The sequence below is a fragment of the Rhineura floridana genome, chromosome 1 (assembly GCF_030035675.1).
Source record: "Rhineura floridana isolate rRhiFlo1 chromosome 1, rRhiFlo1.hap2, whole genome shotgun sequence".
NCBI classification, from domain to species: domain Eukaryota; kingdom Metazoa; phylum Chordata; class Lepidosauria; order Squamata; family Rhineuridae; genus Rhineura; species Rhineura floridana.
The window spans coordinates 21729723-21743113 of NC_084480.1; the positions used below are offsets into that span (position 1 = coordinate 21729723).

Here is a 13391-nt window from a genome sequence, read left to right on the forward strand (position 1 = left end):
TGCCACCATAGCCAGAGGCAAGATGCTTCTGAAAACCAGTTGTTGGAAGCTGCAGGAGGGGAGAGTGCTCTTGCGCTCGGGTCCTGCTTGTGGGCTTCCCCCGGGCACCTGGTTGGCCACTGTGAGAACAAGATGCTGGACTAGATGGCCATTGGCCTGATCCAGCAGGCTCTTCTTACGTTCTTAAGAGCTGACAATACCAAGCTAGATTGCTAAAACAGTCTGGGCTGGTTTAAGGCAGTTTCCTATGTGCTAAAAGCTTGCCCAGGTAATACATTTTCTGGGTATTCATTTTTGTAATACAACAATACAGTTAGTTCCATTCCTGTAATAGTAGCAGAAGGATCACAATAGAAGAACATCAGAAATGCTCTGCTGGATGACACCAAAGGCTCTTGCACTCCAGCCAAATGCCTATAGAAAACCTGCAAGCAGGACCCAAGTGCAAGAGCACCGTCCCCACTTGCCATTCCCAGCGATTGCTACTCAGAGGCATACTGCCTCCGACAGTGGAGGTATAAAGTACAGGAATACCTCAGTTATTGAACCACGTGTGTTCCTGGACATTACTTCTTTAACAGCAGCTTTGGTACCAGAGGTAGGAATAACATGGAAGAATAGAGACAGGTTCCTACCTCATAAAAAAGAACAGCAGTTCAACATATTTTAGCAAACTTGTTATTGAAAATTAATACCACATGTCTGAAATGAAACAACCAGGTCGGGTAAGCCTTACATGCAGATCACTTAAAGGCTTCTTCCAAAATGCTTCCAGGGATGCCTGCCTTGCCTTTTTTCTTTGATCATGCAGCATCTCTCTATAGCAATCTAAAGCTTTGAGCTCAGTTCTCCTCTCTGTACCCTCGAGCAGGCAGACAAGGGTGAACCATCACCACCACCCTGCGCTTGGTCTCTCTCTCTGCCATCCTCCCTTACACTCAAGCAGACACCTGCAGTAAACAGTGCTTCTAGTGCCCCCAGAAGCACTCTTTACTGCACAGGCACCTGTGCCACCTGGCAAGGAGCGCCATTCCAGTCACACATGAGAGAGCTGCCTGCAGCAGCTGCAGTCTAATATTAACAAGGAGCCACATTCTGACTATATCAGAGTGTGTGCCTCCCCCAAGCCCGCCGCACCCAATACTTTGTTAAAAGGAGCTTCTTTCCTGGAGGATTTGTTTATTTATTATTTGATTTATATCATGCCCTTCCTCCCGCTAGGAGCCTTGTTAACTGACGTATTACTGTAATGGAGAAGTTCTCAATGGGGATCATGGAGAATAAGACTACCAATGGCTACTAGTCATGATGGCTATATGCAATGGCCGTGTTCAGGGGCAGCGTGCCACTGAATGCCAGTCACTGGGGAACACCAGTGGGACAGGACTGCTGCTCTGATGACTTGCTTTGGGGCTACTCTTGGACATCTGGTGGGCCACTATAGGAAAGAAGATGCTGTACAAGACAAAGCTTCAGTCTTTTCCAGAAGAGCTATTCTGCTGGAACAGAGCTACCTGCTAGCATGTAGAAAAAACAATCTGGTTGCAATGGAAGGGCAGGACTATGGTATGTAATGCCTGCCTCTTGGGAAAATAAAAGGGGGGGTAGGAGGAGGAGAAGAGGACCCTGAAATAACAAGGTCTTGGTGGGATCATATTACACTGGTTACCAATTTCCTGTTGCACTGATGTCCTCCTTCTGGGCTTCCTACAAGCATCAGGTTGGTCACTGTGAGAACAGGATGCTGGACTAGACTGGCCTTTGTCCTGATCCAGCAGGGACTTCCTTATGTTCTGGGCAAACTGCAAAGCATTGCCAAAATGACTCATAGAATCTTAAGAGTTAGAAGGGGCCTTTAAGGCCATCAAGTCCAACCCTCTGCTCAATGCAGGAATCCAAATTAAAGCATTCCCAACAGGTGGCTGTCCAGCTGCCTCTTGAATGCTTCCAGTGTTGGAGAGCCCACCACCTCCTCAGATAATTGGTTCCACTGTCGTACCACTCTTAACAGTTAGGAAGTTTTTCCTGATGTTCAGTTCAAATCTGGCTTCCTGTAACTTCAGCCCATTATTCCATGTCCTGCACTCTGGGAAATGAAAGCCTAATAGCTTAGGTCTTAGAATGCCTTAGGGATCACCTCCTTTCCTTCCACCTACCCACTCCCTTATAAGGAGAGGCCTTTCTATGTGCCCTGCCTAAGGTGGAGGCTTGACTGGGTGGGACAAGAAACAGGGCCTTCTCAGTGTCTACACCCAGATTACAGAACACTTTACCTATAAAGTGCAGTTGGCTGCCTCCAGTTATTGAAGACTTCTTTATCCTGGCAGGCTATTATTTTATGATGCAAACAACGTTTTTATGATTCCTCCTCATCTCCAACTGCTAGCTCTGCCTGTGTTGGCATGTTTTTATGAAACTGTAATGTTATATGCTGCAAGTCTCCCTGACTGGTGAATTTGCACCAGAAGGGTGCCACATAAATCCTCAAATAGTAAAAAATAATTTACTTACATGAGACACAATCGCATTTGCAATGGGAGAGAACTAAGCACATACTTATGCTCTCCCACTGAAACCAATGTGGTTAACCGTGGGTGGATTGTGCCATTATATTTTCAACTCTTGTATTTTGGTCCAGAAGAGAAACTTGCTGATTTGCATATTTCTTTTTAAAACAGCACTTTTAGTAGGCAGACGAGAAAGATTACAAAAACTCCCAATGACCCACTAGCTGTGAAAATGTTGCCAATCTGATTTGATTTTGGTTGCTGGAAAGGAGAACTCAGAAAGGAGAAACCATCCGTTCTAAACAGAACTCCAAGTAAGCAAAGATTTCCACCATGTCAAGAGTCACAGTTGCAAGCATTGCTCCGAGTGTCGCTCCTCTGCCTCCCTGCTTTGTATTTCCCTAGCAAAAAAGAATTAGCATGCAGCCAAAGTATAAGAAGCAGAACAAACTTCCCTGACATAATGGGAGTGCAAGTTAAGATGCAAAGGATGTACAAACAGATAAAAGACAGGGCGGCTTTCACTTGGGAAGCCATGTTGTAAAGCAAAAGGGAGTGACGAGGTCTGAAAGGAGCAGATAACACTCCCTAAACCATTAACTTAATGCTCCCGAGTCCCCAGCCCCTTTAAACAGACTAATTTTGTGTTGTTTTTTAAAAAAAGCTACCGACTTGCCTGTTAAGGGACAGTTCGAGACTCTCATTCGGATCCTTCAGCTTCCTTCCTTGTGTCAAGAAATATATACGCATGCACTAGTCCTGCTCTTATTTTATTTATTTATTAAATTTATATCCCACCCATCCTCCTAGAAGAGCCCAAGGTGGTAAACAAAACCACTAAAAATATTCTGAAACATCTTAAAAACAAAACATATTGAAACAAGCATCTTTTCTAAAAAAAAAAAAAAAAAAAGCTTTAAAAAAATCTAAGAAAGTAATTCCAACATAGATGCAAACTAGGATAAAGTCTCCACTTAAAAGGCCTGTTGAAAGAGGAAGGTCTTCAGTAGGCACCGAAAAGACAACAGAGACGGTGCCTCTCTAATATCTAAGGGGAAGGAATTCCAAAAGGTAAGTGCCACAATGCTAAAGGCCCGCTTCCTACGTTGTGCAGAATGGAGCTCCTGATGAGATGGTATCTGCACAAGGCCCTCACCTGCACAGCATAGTGATCGGCTGGGCATGTAAGGGGTAAGGTTATCTCTTGCAGGTTTCATAAGCATTGTGCTGTGCTGCACGTCATCTGGTGACTCACATGAACAGATTCCACTAAAACAGATTTCCTCTTCTCCCAGGCATTTCAGCATGTGTTCTAAATTTTTAATTTGTGTTTTAAATTGTTTTTAAAAGATGTGTTTTTAAATTTGTATATTTGTTTTAATGTTTTTAGTTACTGTTAGGGCTGTTTAAAAGACATTTACAGAGCTTTCCAGGGCTGTGGAGTCGGAAGCAATTTTGGGTGGAGTCGGACAGTAGAAAAATAGAGGAGTTGGAGTCAAAGGTTTGGCGTACAGACTCCACAGCTCTGGTTACTGTAAACCGTCCAGAGAGCTTCAGATATGGGGCAGTATATACGTACAATAAATAAATAAATAAATAAAAGCATTGCGTTCGTCAATATCAAAGTTCCGTCTCTGTGGCTTTGATCTGGAATGGCTGATTTACAGTCAGTGCGGAACTATTACAAGTACCACATAAAACTCCTTCCAAATTTGTAAAAAAAGCCAATTCTTTTAGTGTGGCAGCACCTACATTTTGGAACTCCCTGCCTATTCACATCACGCAGGTGTCTTCACTGTATTCTTTTTGGTACCTGCTTAAAACTTTTTTGCCTATGTTGATGTGTTTTAAACTCTTTTTGAGTCTATTGCTCCTTTAACTGTTTTGAAATGTTTTAATTACTTGTTTTTAACTGTTCTTATTGATAATTTTAATGTTTTTGTAAACCTCTTAGAGGTTTTCTATCATCAAGCGGTACATAAATTTTGTTTAAAACCAATTCTAAAAAATTACACAGGACCTGATTAAGTGGCAGGTAGGCGTGCATAATAACCAGACCCATCCTCATTTGGGACTATTTATGGGGAGACTTCAGATACTAAATTACGTTAACTGGGAAGGGGAAAGAGATCTGATTCTTGGTGCCAACATATTTCCCCCCCATGTTCTATACATGAAGCTTCTACAGAGTTGGCCCATCTAGTCTAATGTGGTCTACTTCAGCCTTTCCTATCTTGGGGCCCTGCAAGTGTTGTTGGACTACAGCTCCCATCATCCATAAACACCAACCGTGCTGGCTGGGGCTGATGGGAGTTGTAGCCTGAAACATCTGGATGGTACCACATTGGGGAAAAGGCTAGTCTACTTTGATTGGCAGCAGTTCTCTAAGGTCTCAGGCAAAGGCTTTTCTCATCACCTGCTACCAAATTCTTTTAAAAAAAAGATAGGAGAAAAAGGATTGAAATTAGAGGACATTCTGCATGCCAAGTTGGTGTGCTACCACAGAACTAACTATGAATCATCCCACAATATGAAGTTGCCTTGCACCATTAATCCACCTAGTATAGTACTGTCTGTTCTGACTGGCAGCAGCTCAGGCAAGTATTTCGTATAACCTGCTCCTTTTAGCCGAAGGTGCCAGAGACACAAGCTGGGACTTTCAGCATGCAAAGCAAAGCAACGTTTTTATCTGTTGTGCATTATCTTGTTAGGTCACTTGAGACTTTGTTTGTTTAAAAAGTGACTTAAGAAATGTTGTTGTTCATGTGCTCTACTACCGAATTATGGGCCCTCCCTATATTAAGCCAAGCAGTGAAACACTGCATTGAATCCAGCAAGCTCGAAACCCCAAAAGAGGCAGACTCCTCCACAGAATCGTTGTGGGTGGTGATACCGTGCCCCAGGAGGGACTTAATACTGGGAACGATCTATCATCCCCCTGATCAAAATGCTCAGGGAGACCTGGAGATGAGATATGAAATTGAGGAAGCATCCAGACTAGGAAATGTGGTAGTAATGGGTGACTTCAACTACCCGGACATAGACTGGCTGCATATGTGTTCCAGTCATGACAAAGAAGCAAAGTTTCTAGATATTCTAAATGACTATTCCCTAGATCAGTTGGTCATGGAACCGACCAGAGGAACGGCAACCCTGGACTTAATCCTCAGTGGGGACCAGGACCTGGTGCAAGATGTAAGTGTTGTTGAACCGATTGGGAGCAGTGACCACAGTGCTATTAAATTAAACATACATGTAACTGGCCAATTGCCAAGAAAATCCAACACGGTCACATTTGACTTCAAAAGAGGAAACTTCACAAAAATGAGGGGACTGGTAAAAAGAAAGCTGAAAAACAAAGTCCAGAGGGTCACATCACTCGAAAATGCTTGGAAGTTGTTTAAAAACACTATATTAGAAGCTCAACTGGAGTGCATACCGCAGATCAAAAAAGGCCAAGAAGATGCCAGCATGGTTAACGAGCAAAGTCAAGGAAGCTCTTAGAGGCAAAAAGTCTTCCTTCAGAAAATGGAAGTCTTGTCCGAATGAAGAAAATAAAAAAGAACACAAACTCTGGCAAATTAAATGCAAGAAGACAATAAGGGATGCTAAAAATGAATTTGAGGAGCACATTGCTAAGAACATAAAAACCAACAACAAAAAATTCTATAAATACATTCAAAGCAGGAGACCATCTAGGGAGACAATTGGACCCTTGGATGATAAGGGAGTCAAAGGTGTACTAAAGAACGATAAGGAGACTGCAGAGAAGCTAAATGAATTCTTTGCATCTGTCTTCACAGTGGAAGATATAGGGCAGATCCCTGAACCTGAACTAACATTTGCAGGAAGGGATTCTGAGGAACTGAGACAAATAGTGGTAACGAGAGAGGAAGTTCTAAGCTTAATGGACAATATAAAAACTGACAAATCACCGGGCCCGGATGGCATCCACCCGAGAGTTCTCAAAGAACTCAAATGTGAAATTGCTGATCTGCTAACTAAAATATGTAACTTGTCCCTTGGGTCCTCCTCCGTGCCTGAGGACTGGAAAGTGGCAAATGTAACGCCAATCTTCAAAAAGGGATCCAGAGGGGATCCCGGAAATTACAGGCCAGTTAGCTTAACTTCTGTCCCTGGAAAACTGGTAGAAAGTATAATTAAAGCTAGATTAACTAAGCACATAGAAGAACAAGCCTTGCTGAAGCAGAGCCAGCATGGCTTCTGCAAGGGAAAGTCCTGTCTCAGTAACCTATTAGAATTCTTTGAGAGTGTCAACAAGCATATAGATAGAGGTGATCCAGTGGACATAGTGTACTTAGACTTTCAAAAAGCGTTTGACAAGGTACCTTACCAAAGACTTCTGAGGAAGCTTAGCAGTCATGGAATAAGAGGAGAGGTCCTCTTGTGGATAAGGAATTGGTTAAGAAGCAGAAAGCAGAGAGTAGGAATAAACGGACAGTTCTCCCAATGGAGGGCTGTAGAAAGTGGAGTCCCTCAAGGATCGGTATTGGGACCTGTACTTTTCAACTTGTTCATTAATGACCTAGAATTAGGAGTGAGCAGTGAAGTGGCCAAGTTTGCTGACGACACTAAATTGTTCAGGGTTGTTAAAACAAAAAGGGATTGCGAAGAGCTCCAAAAAGACCTCTCCAAACTGAGTGAATGGGCGGAAAAATGGCAAATGCAATTCAATATAAACAAGTGTAAAATTATGCATATTGGAGCAAAAAATCTTAATTTCACATATACGCTCATGGGGTCTGAACTGGCGGTGACCGACCAGGAGAGAGACCTCGGGGTTGTAGTGGACAGCACGATGAAAATGTCGACCCAGTGTGTGGCAGCTGTGAAAAAGGCAAATTCCATGCTAGCGATAATTAGGAAAGGTATTGAAAATAAAACAGCCGATATCATAATGCCGTTGTATAAATCTATGGTGCGGCCGCATTTGGAATACTGTGTACAGTTCTGGTCGCCTCATCTCAAAAAGGATATTATAGAGTTGGAAAAGGTTCAGAAGAGGGCAACCAGAATGATCAAGGGGATGGAGCGACTCCCTTACAAGGAAAGGTTGCAGCATTTGGGGCTTTTTAGTTTAGAGAAAAGGCGGGTCAGAGGAGACATGATAGAAGTGTATAAAATTATGCATGGCATTGAGAAAGTGGATAGAGAAAAGTTCTTCTCCCTCTCTCATAATACTAGAACTCGTGGACATTCAAAGAAGCTGAATGTTGGAAGATTCAGGACAGACAAAAGGAAGTACTTCTTTACTCAGCGCATAGTGAAACTATGGAATTTGCTCCCACAAGATGCAGTAATGGCCACCAGCTTGGATGGCTTTAAAAGAAGATTAGACAAATTCATGGAGGACAGGGCTATCAATGGCTACTAGCCATGATGGCTGTGCTCTGCCACCCTAGTCAGAGGCAGCATGCTTCTGAAAACCAGTTGCCGGAAGCCTCAGGAGGGGAGAGTGTTCTTGCACTCGGGTCCTGCTTGCGGGCTTCCCCCGGGCACCTGGTTGGCCACTGTGAGAACAGGATGCTGGACTAGATGGGCCACTGGCCTGATCCAGCACTTTATACCAGCCTTCCCCAGTCTGGCAACCTCCAGAAGTTTTGGACTACAACTCCCATCAGCCCCAGCCAGCATGGCCAATGTTCAGGGATGATGGGAGTTGTAGTCCAAACCATCTGGAAGGTGCCAGGTTGGGGCCAGCTGCATTCTACAGACAACAGAAGGAAAGAGTAAACAGAAGCCTAAATCTGTGTCTCAGGCGAAGCTATGGTTAACAGCATAGTATGGATTCAGTATGAATGGTATGGATTCCCTCAGTCTCAAGTAACTGAGAATGTGTATATATATTCAGATATATATTGTATGTACATCTATACACACACACACACGTGTGTGTGTGCGCGCGTACCCTTAAAGGGCCATACAACTGGATAATCAGCTACTAGTTATGATGGCTATATATTGCCTCCAAGTACCAGTCTCTGTGGAACAACAGCAAGAGACTGCTATTACATTCATGTCCTGGCTTGTGGCATCTGGTTGGCCCTTGTGAGAACAGAATCCTGGACCCAGTGATCCAGCAGGGGTGCTTCTTGGATGTAAGAGCCTAAGCTTTATTTATATCCTACATGCTTTTCCAAGAGATCCACTGTTACTCCTTTTGTTACACATCTTCAAACCTTGCTTTGGCTATAAAGACTAATTGACTGAGGCAAGTTATTTCAGAATTTCGGGGAGGGGAAGAAGGGAGGAGAGGATGACTTCAGAATGCTTCCCCATATTAATTTTTTTTTAAACCATTTTTTAAAAAAGTCACAGACATGGAAAGCTGACAAATCAGAGGATTCTAGCTTCACTTTCTCCCCAAGAAACTAGTTTACTGGGAGGACAAGCCAACATGCAGCTTCTACCAGCTCTAACAAGTCCCCAAGCCGCAGAGGACAAGCACAGAGAGAAAGATTTAGGTATGTCCCTAGTCTGTTCTCAACCAAACCGTTAGTTCTTCCTTATCATCCAGCCTGTATTCAAGGGAGGAACCTCACAAATACTGGGTGGGGCTGATGACAGTTTCTCTACTTCAAGCATGGGGGGGGAAGGAGGGACTCCAGCAAACTGGGAACCTTTTCAGTCTCCCCCACCCCTCCTCAGTGGTTCACATTTTATTAATTGGCTCCATTGATGGGTCACTCAAATAATCAAGAGTTCTCCGGGAGATGTACAGATTAAAGTTACACAGCTGCTTTGCATGTTATGGAAACCAGCAAGACCTACAGAATTCAAAGCTAGACTAGCTTTGGGGACTTTCTGGAGCACACTCATCCTTGTTTTTCTTTTGAACAAGCCATCCAATGACACTACCTGGGGGAGGAGTGCATTGTGACTTACAAAGGCACCTAAATGGGTACTTTAAATAAAAGAATCACTGAACATTTTTTTCTGGGGGAAAAACCTCATACAGAACAGTACGCTGCCAGAATGCTACTGGGACAGATTTAAGGTATTACAATTTTAGTGCACAAAGCCCTGAACAATTTGAGACCTGCCTACCTGAAGGACCACCTTTCTCCATATATTCATAGGGACACAGAAATCTGCCTTATACTGAGTGTAAGAACTGCCCACATTGAATGGCAGTGGCTCTCCAGGGTTTCAAACAGGGCTCTCTCTCAGCATGACCTGGGCATAGTGAGGACTGAACCTGGGACCTTCTGTGTGCTAAGCAGATGCTCTACCACTGAGCTACGGCCCTTCCTGCCTGTTCTATGACACTGGTTGGGGAAGCACTGCTAACTGTCCCTTGCAACAGTGTTTCCCAGCCTTTGCGTCCCTGTGGGACTACAACTCCCATCAGCCCCAGCCAGGATGGCCAATGGTCAGGAATGATGGGAAAGGCTGCCTTACTACATCGATTTGATGACCAGACAGAATGGGGCTATTTAGTGGAAGCAGCTACACTGTGGAATTAATTAACTTTTCATACTAGGCAGGTTGATTCTGCGTTTTTTGTTTAGGTGCGAGCTCAAGGTTCCCACTTACACAAGCTTACCCTGCCACGTGACCCATTTTTCTATTCTTATGATTTTTGCCTTTTTTATAGGAGCACAAAAAGATGCCTTATAGCGAGCAGATTATTGGTCCATCTAGCTCAGCATTGCCTACATTGACTGGCAGCAGCTTGCCAGCATTCCAGAGGGGGGGGCATTCCCACTCCTCCCCAGAAATGGAACTTGTGGCCCTCTGCATGCAAAGCAAATGTACTACCGCTGAGCTATAACCTTTCCCCAGTGGGGTTTTTGTCTCCGATTTTATTATGCCATGTTGCATTTATTACATACATCTCTTGGATGAGAAGTCTTCTCTTGATTTAGCAGTATACACTTTTATGTATAAAAGAAAAGAAAAAAGCAGGACACACATAATGAAAGGACTCAAATACCAGAGTGAGGAGACATTTCATCCAGCAGCTTCACCATGCCTTCCCCCTGCAGAGCAGTCCATTTCTTAATAGGCGACCCTCCACCAATACGACTGTATTGCTCCTGGATTCTGGGGGTGCGCCGCTTTGCAATGAAAGGCGCCAGCTTACTAAAAAGTTGAGAGACAACTGTTAGTAATAGCAGACCATTACAATAGACCATCTTTAAAAAATTGTTTTGTTTTTAAATTGAGCTTACACATATATTGTGAGGGTACGCCTAGGATCCATAGACTGGCTGGCATGGCACTGAAACACTAGCCATGCATTTGAAGGAGCTGAAGTGCTGGTTTAGACCTATGAAGCTCTTCACAGCTCAAGACCCCAATATCTTCTGAATGCCTCTCCTGTTATGAACTTACCTGGAGCCTTAGATATTTTTCTCAGAGCTTGGAAAAGTTACTTTTTTTGAACTACAGCTCCCATCAGCCCCATCCAGCATGGCCACTGGATTGGGCTGATGGGAGTTGTAGTTCAAAAAAGTAACTTTTCCAAGCTCTGCTTTTTCTGAGCCCTTTCTCCGGGTCCCTCCTCTGAGGGAGCTCAGAGGGTGGTGATCAGAGAGAGGGCCTTTTCAGTTGTGGCTCCCCATCTGTGGAATACACTCCCCAGTGAGATCCACCTGACACCTTCATTGACATCTTTTCAACACCCGGTAAAGAATTACCTTTTTCCCAGGCACTTGATAGACTAAAAGGATGATTGTATTAGTGTACTGTCCAAGCTTTCTGTGGCTGTGGTGCTTTATTATTTTGTTTTATGGTATTATGTATTTACTTTTGTTTCTAATGATGTAGTAAGTAATTGGAGACTGATAAATCTAATTAATAATGATGATGACAATATGCTACATGAAGTTGCAAGCTTCCTGCTTGCCTGCATCACATTTAAAGCAAATGTAATACAAGCAGCAACAAAGGCAGAAAAATCAGCCACCCCCTTTCCTGCCCAGAAGTTGCAGCCCTCTCATACTGTGGAGAAAGAGGTGAATCCCATCTGGTTTTTAAAATGCAACTAACTTGCAAAACAATTTAAAAATAGGTGAATGCCAACAGGACATGGAAACAGGTACATGCAAACCAATGCACACTTATTTATTATTATTATTATAGTTTATTTATACCCTGCCTTATGGCTGAAAGGCTCTCAAAGCAGCTTACAAGAAAAACACAAATATAGAAATACATCAATAAAACAATACAATTTACAAATATTAAATAACAAATAACATCATTAAAAAACTAAAACTATTAGTTTCAGACATGCTATATCTTATATAATAACCACAAACCTCGGAGTCCATCTCCACTATACATTAAAAGCAGTATCATACCACTTTAAACAGTTATGGCTTCCCCTGAAGAATCCTGGGAACTGTAGTTTGTTAAGGGTGTTTAAGGTTGTTGGAAGACCCCTATTCCCTTCACAGAGCTACAATTCCCAGAGTTGCTGAGAAGAGAAACTGATTGTTAAACCACTCTGAAAAAAGGCTGTAAATGGCAGGATAGCAAATAATTAAGCCAGTTCCCAGGCAGAGGCACAGGGCAAAGAATTATGCTAAAGCCAGGTGTTTAAACAGAATCATTAAACAGTTCTTCAGCCTCCTAACTAAACAGCAAGCAATTCAGCGTAACTTCTGGCAGGCAAATGCACGTGGACTTACTTTTGGATAGGAATTGTCATTAGGTCTCTGTCCAGGAAAAGTCTAAGCAGGAAACCATGGACATCTCCCAGGGTCTCTGGCCCTCCCATGTTTAACATCAAGATCCCCGTTTTAGGTTTCCTATTATGCGGGGCGGGGAATAGAAAACAAGCAATGCAAGTTTAATATGCCGATTATTCAAGGCTGACATAAAAGAATGACAGCTGTCTTCCACTTTGCAAAACTTTTGTTGCCCATTTACCTATATTTATAACTAGGGGGCAGCCAACATGATGCCCTCAATATGTTGTTGGCTGCTGTTTTAAGGAACAGAATGGCTGGATCAGATGGAACTTGGCTTGACTCTGCCAGGTAGTTCTATGTTTGAAGCAGAAATACAGGAATCTGCCTTATATCAAGTCAGACCATTGGTATATCTGGCTTGATCAAGAAACTCACCACGGCAAAGCTGACAGCATCAATCGGCTGTTTAGGGGTAGACAGAACTGGATCCAGAGCTAACCATATCCCTGCACCACCACAAAACAACGTGCTGATTTTGGTGTATAAAGCCCTATACAGCATGGGACCAGGATACCTGGAAAATCATCTTACACCTTATATACCCAGTCGGTCACTGTGCTCTGCAGGTGAGGGCTTCCTGCAGATCCCATCTCATCCGGAGGTCCACTTGGCACAACATAGAACGCGGACCTTTAGTGTTATGATACCTACCCTTTGGAATTCCCTCCCCTTAAATATTAGACAGACACCATCTCTGTTCTCTTTTTGGTGCCTACTGAGAGACCTTCCTCTTTCAACAGACCTTTTAAGTAGAGACCTTATCCCAGTCTGCATCTGTGCTGGAATGGTTTCTAAGATTTTTTACTTATTTTTTTAAAATGTTTTTTAAATGTTTTGTTTTTAAGATGTTTTTAGTATTTTAACATTTGTTTGCCACCCTGGGCTCCTTCTGGGAGGAAGGGCAGGATATAAATCTAATAAATTAATTGAATAAATAAGTAATCAGAGCTTGTTACATGAGCCTTCTTGCTAGGTAGATAGGCACATGCACCTAAGGGGCATGCAGTTATCTGCATCAGGCCTACACCGTATGACTAAGAATTCCTTTCCCAGACACTATATACAACTTTTCAAGTAATTCATTCAAAGTTCTACCTTCTTTGCAGTCTCCCAGTCATCTGTCCCAGGCAGTAACTAACTGGTTTTTACTCTGCACACAAAA

General features: G+C 43.1%; 1 protein-coding gene across 3 annotated transcripts in view; it reads right to left on the bottom strand.

Annotated features, from left to right (window-relative positions):
- FECH (ferrochelatase) overlaps positions 1–13391 on the bottom strand; it is a 39657-nt gene that overhangs the window by 22185 nt on the left and 4081 nt on the right. For all 3 annotated transcript variants that reach the window (XM_061615237.1, XM_061615247.1, XM_061615227.1), the window contains exons 3-4: positions 12167–12286; positions 10465–10613 (exon numbers count right to left, since the gene is read on the bottom strand). In XM_061615237.1, coding sequence (XP_061471221.1) covers positions 10465–10613; positions 12167–12286 — 269 coding nt within the window. The remainder of the gene's footprint in view (positions 1–10464; positions 10614–12166; positions 12287–13391) is intronic.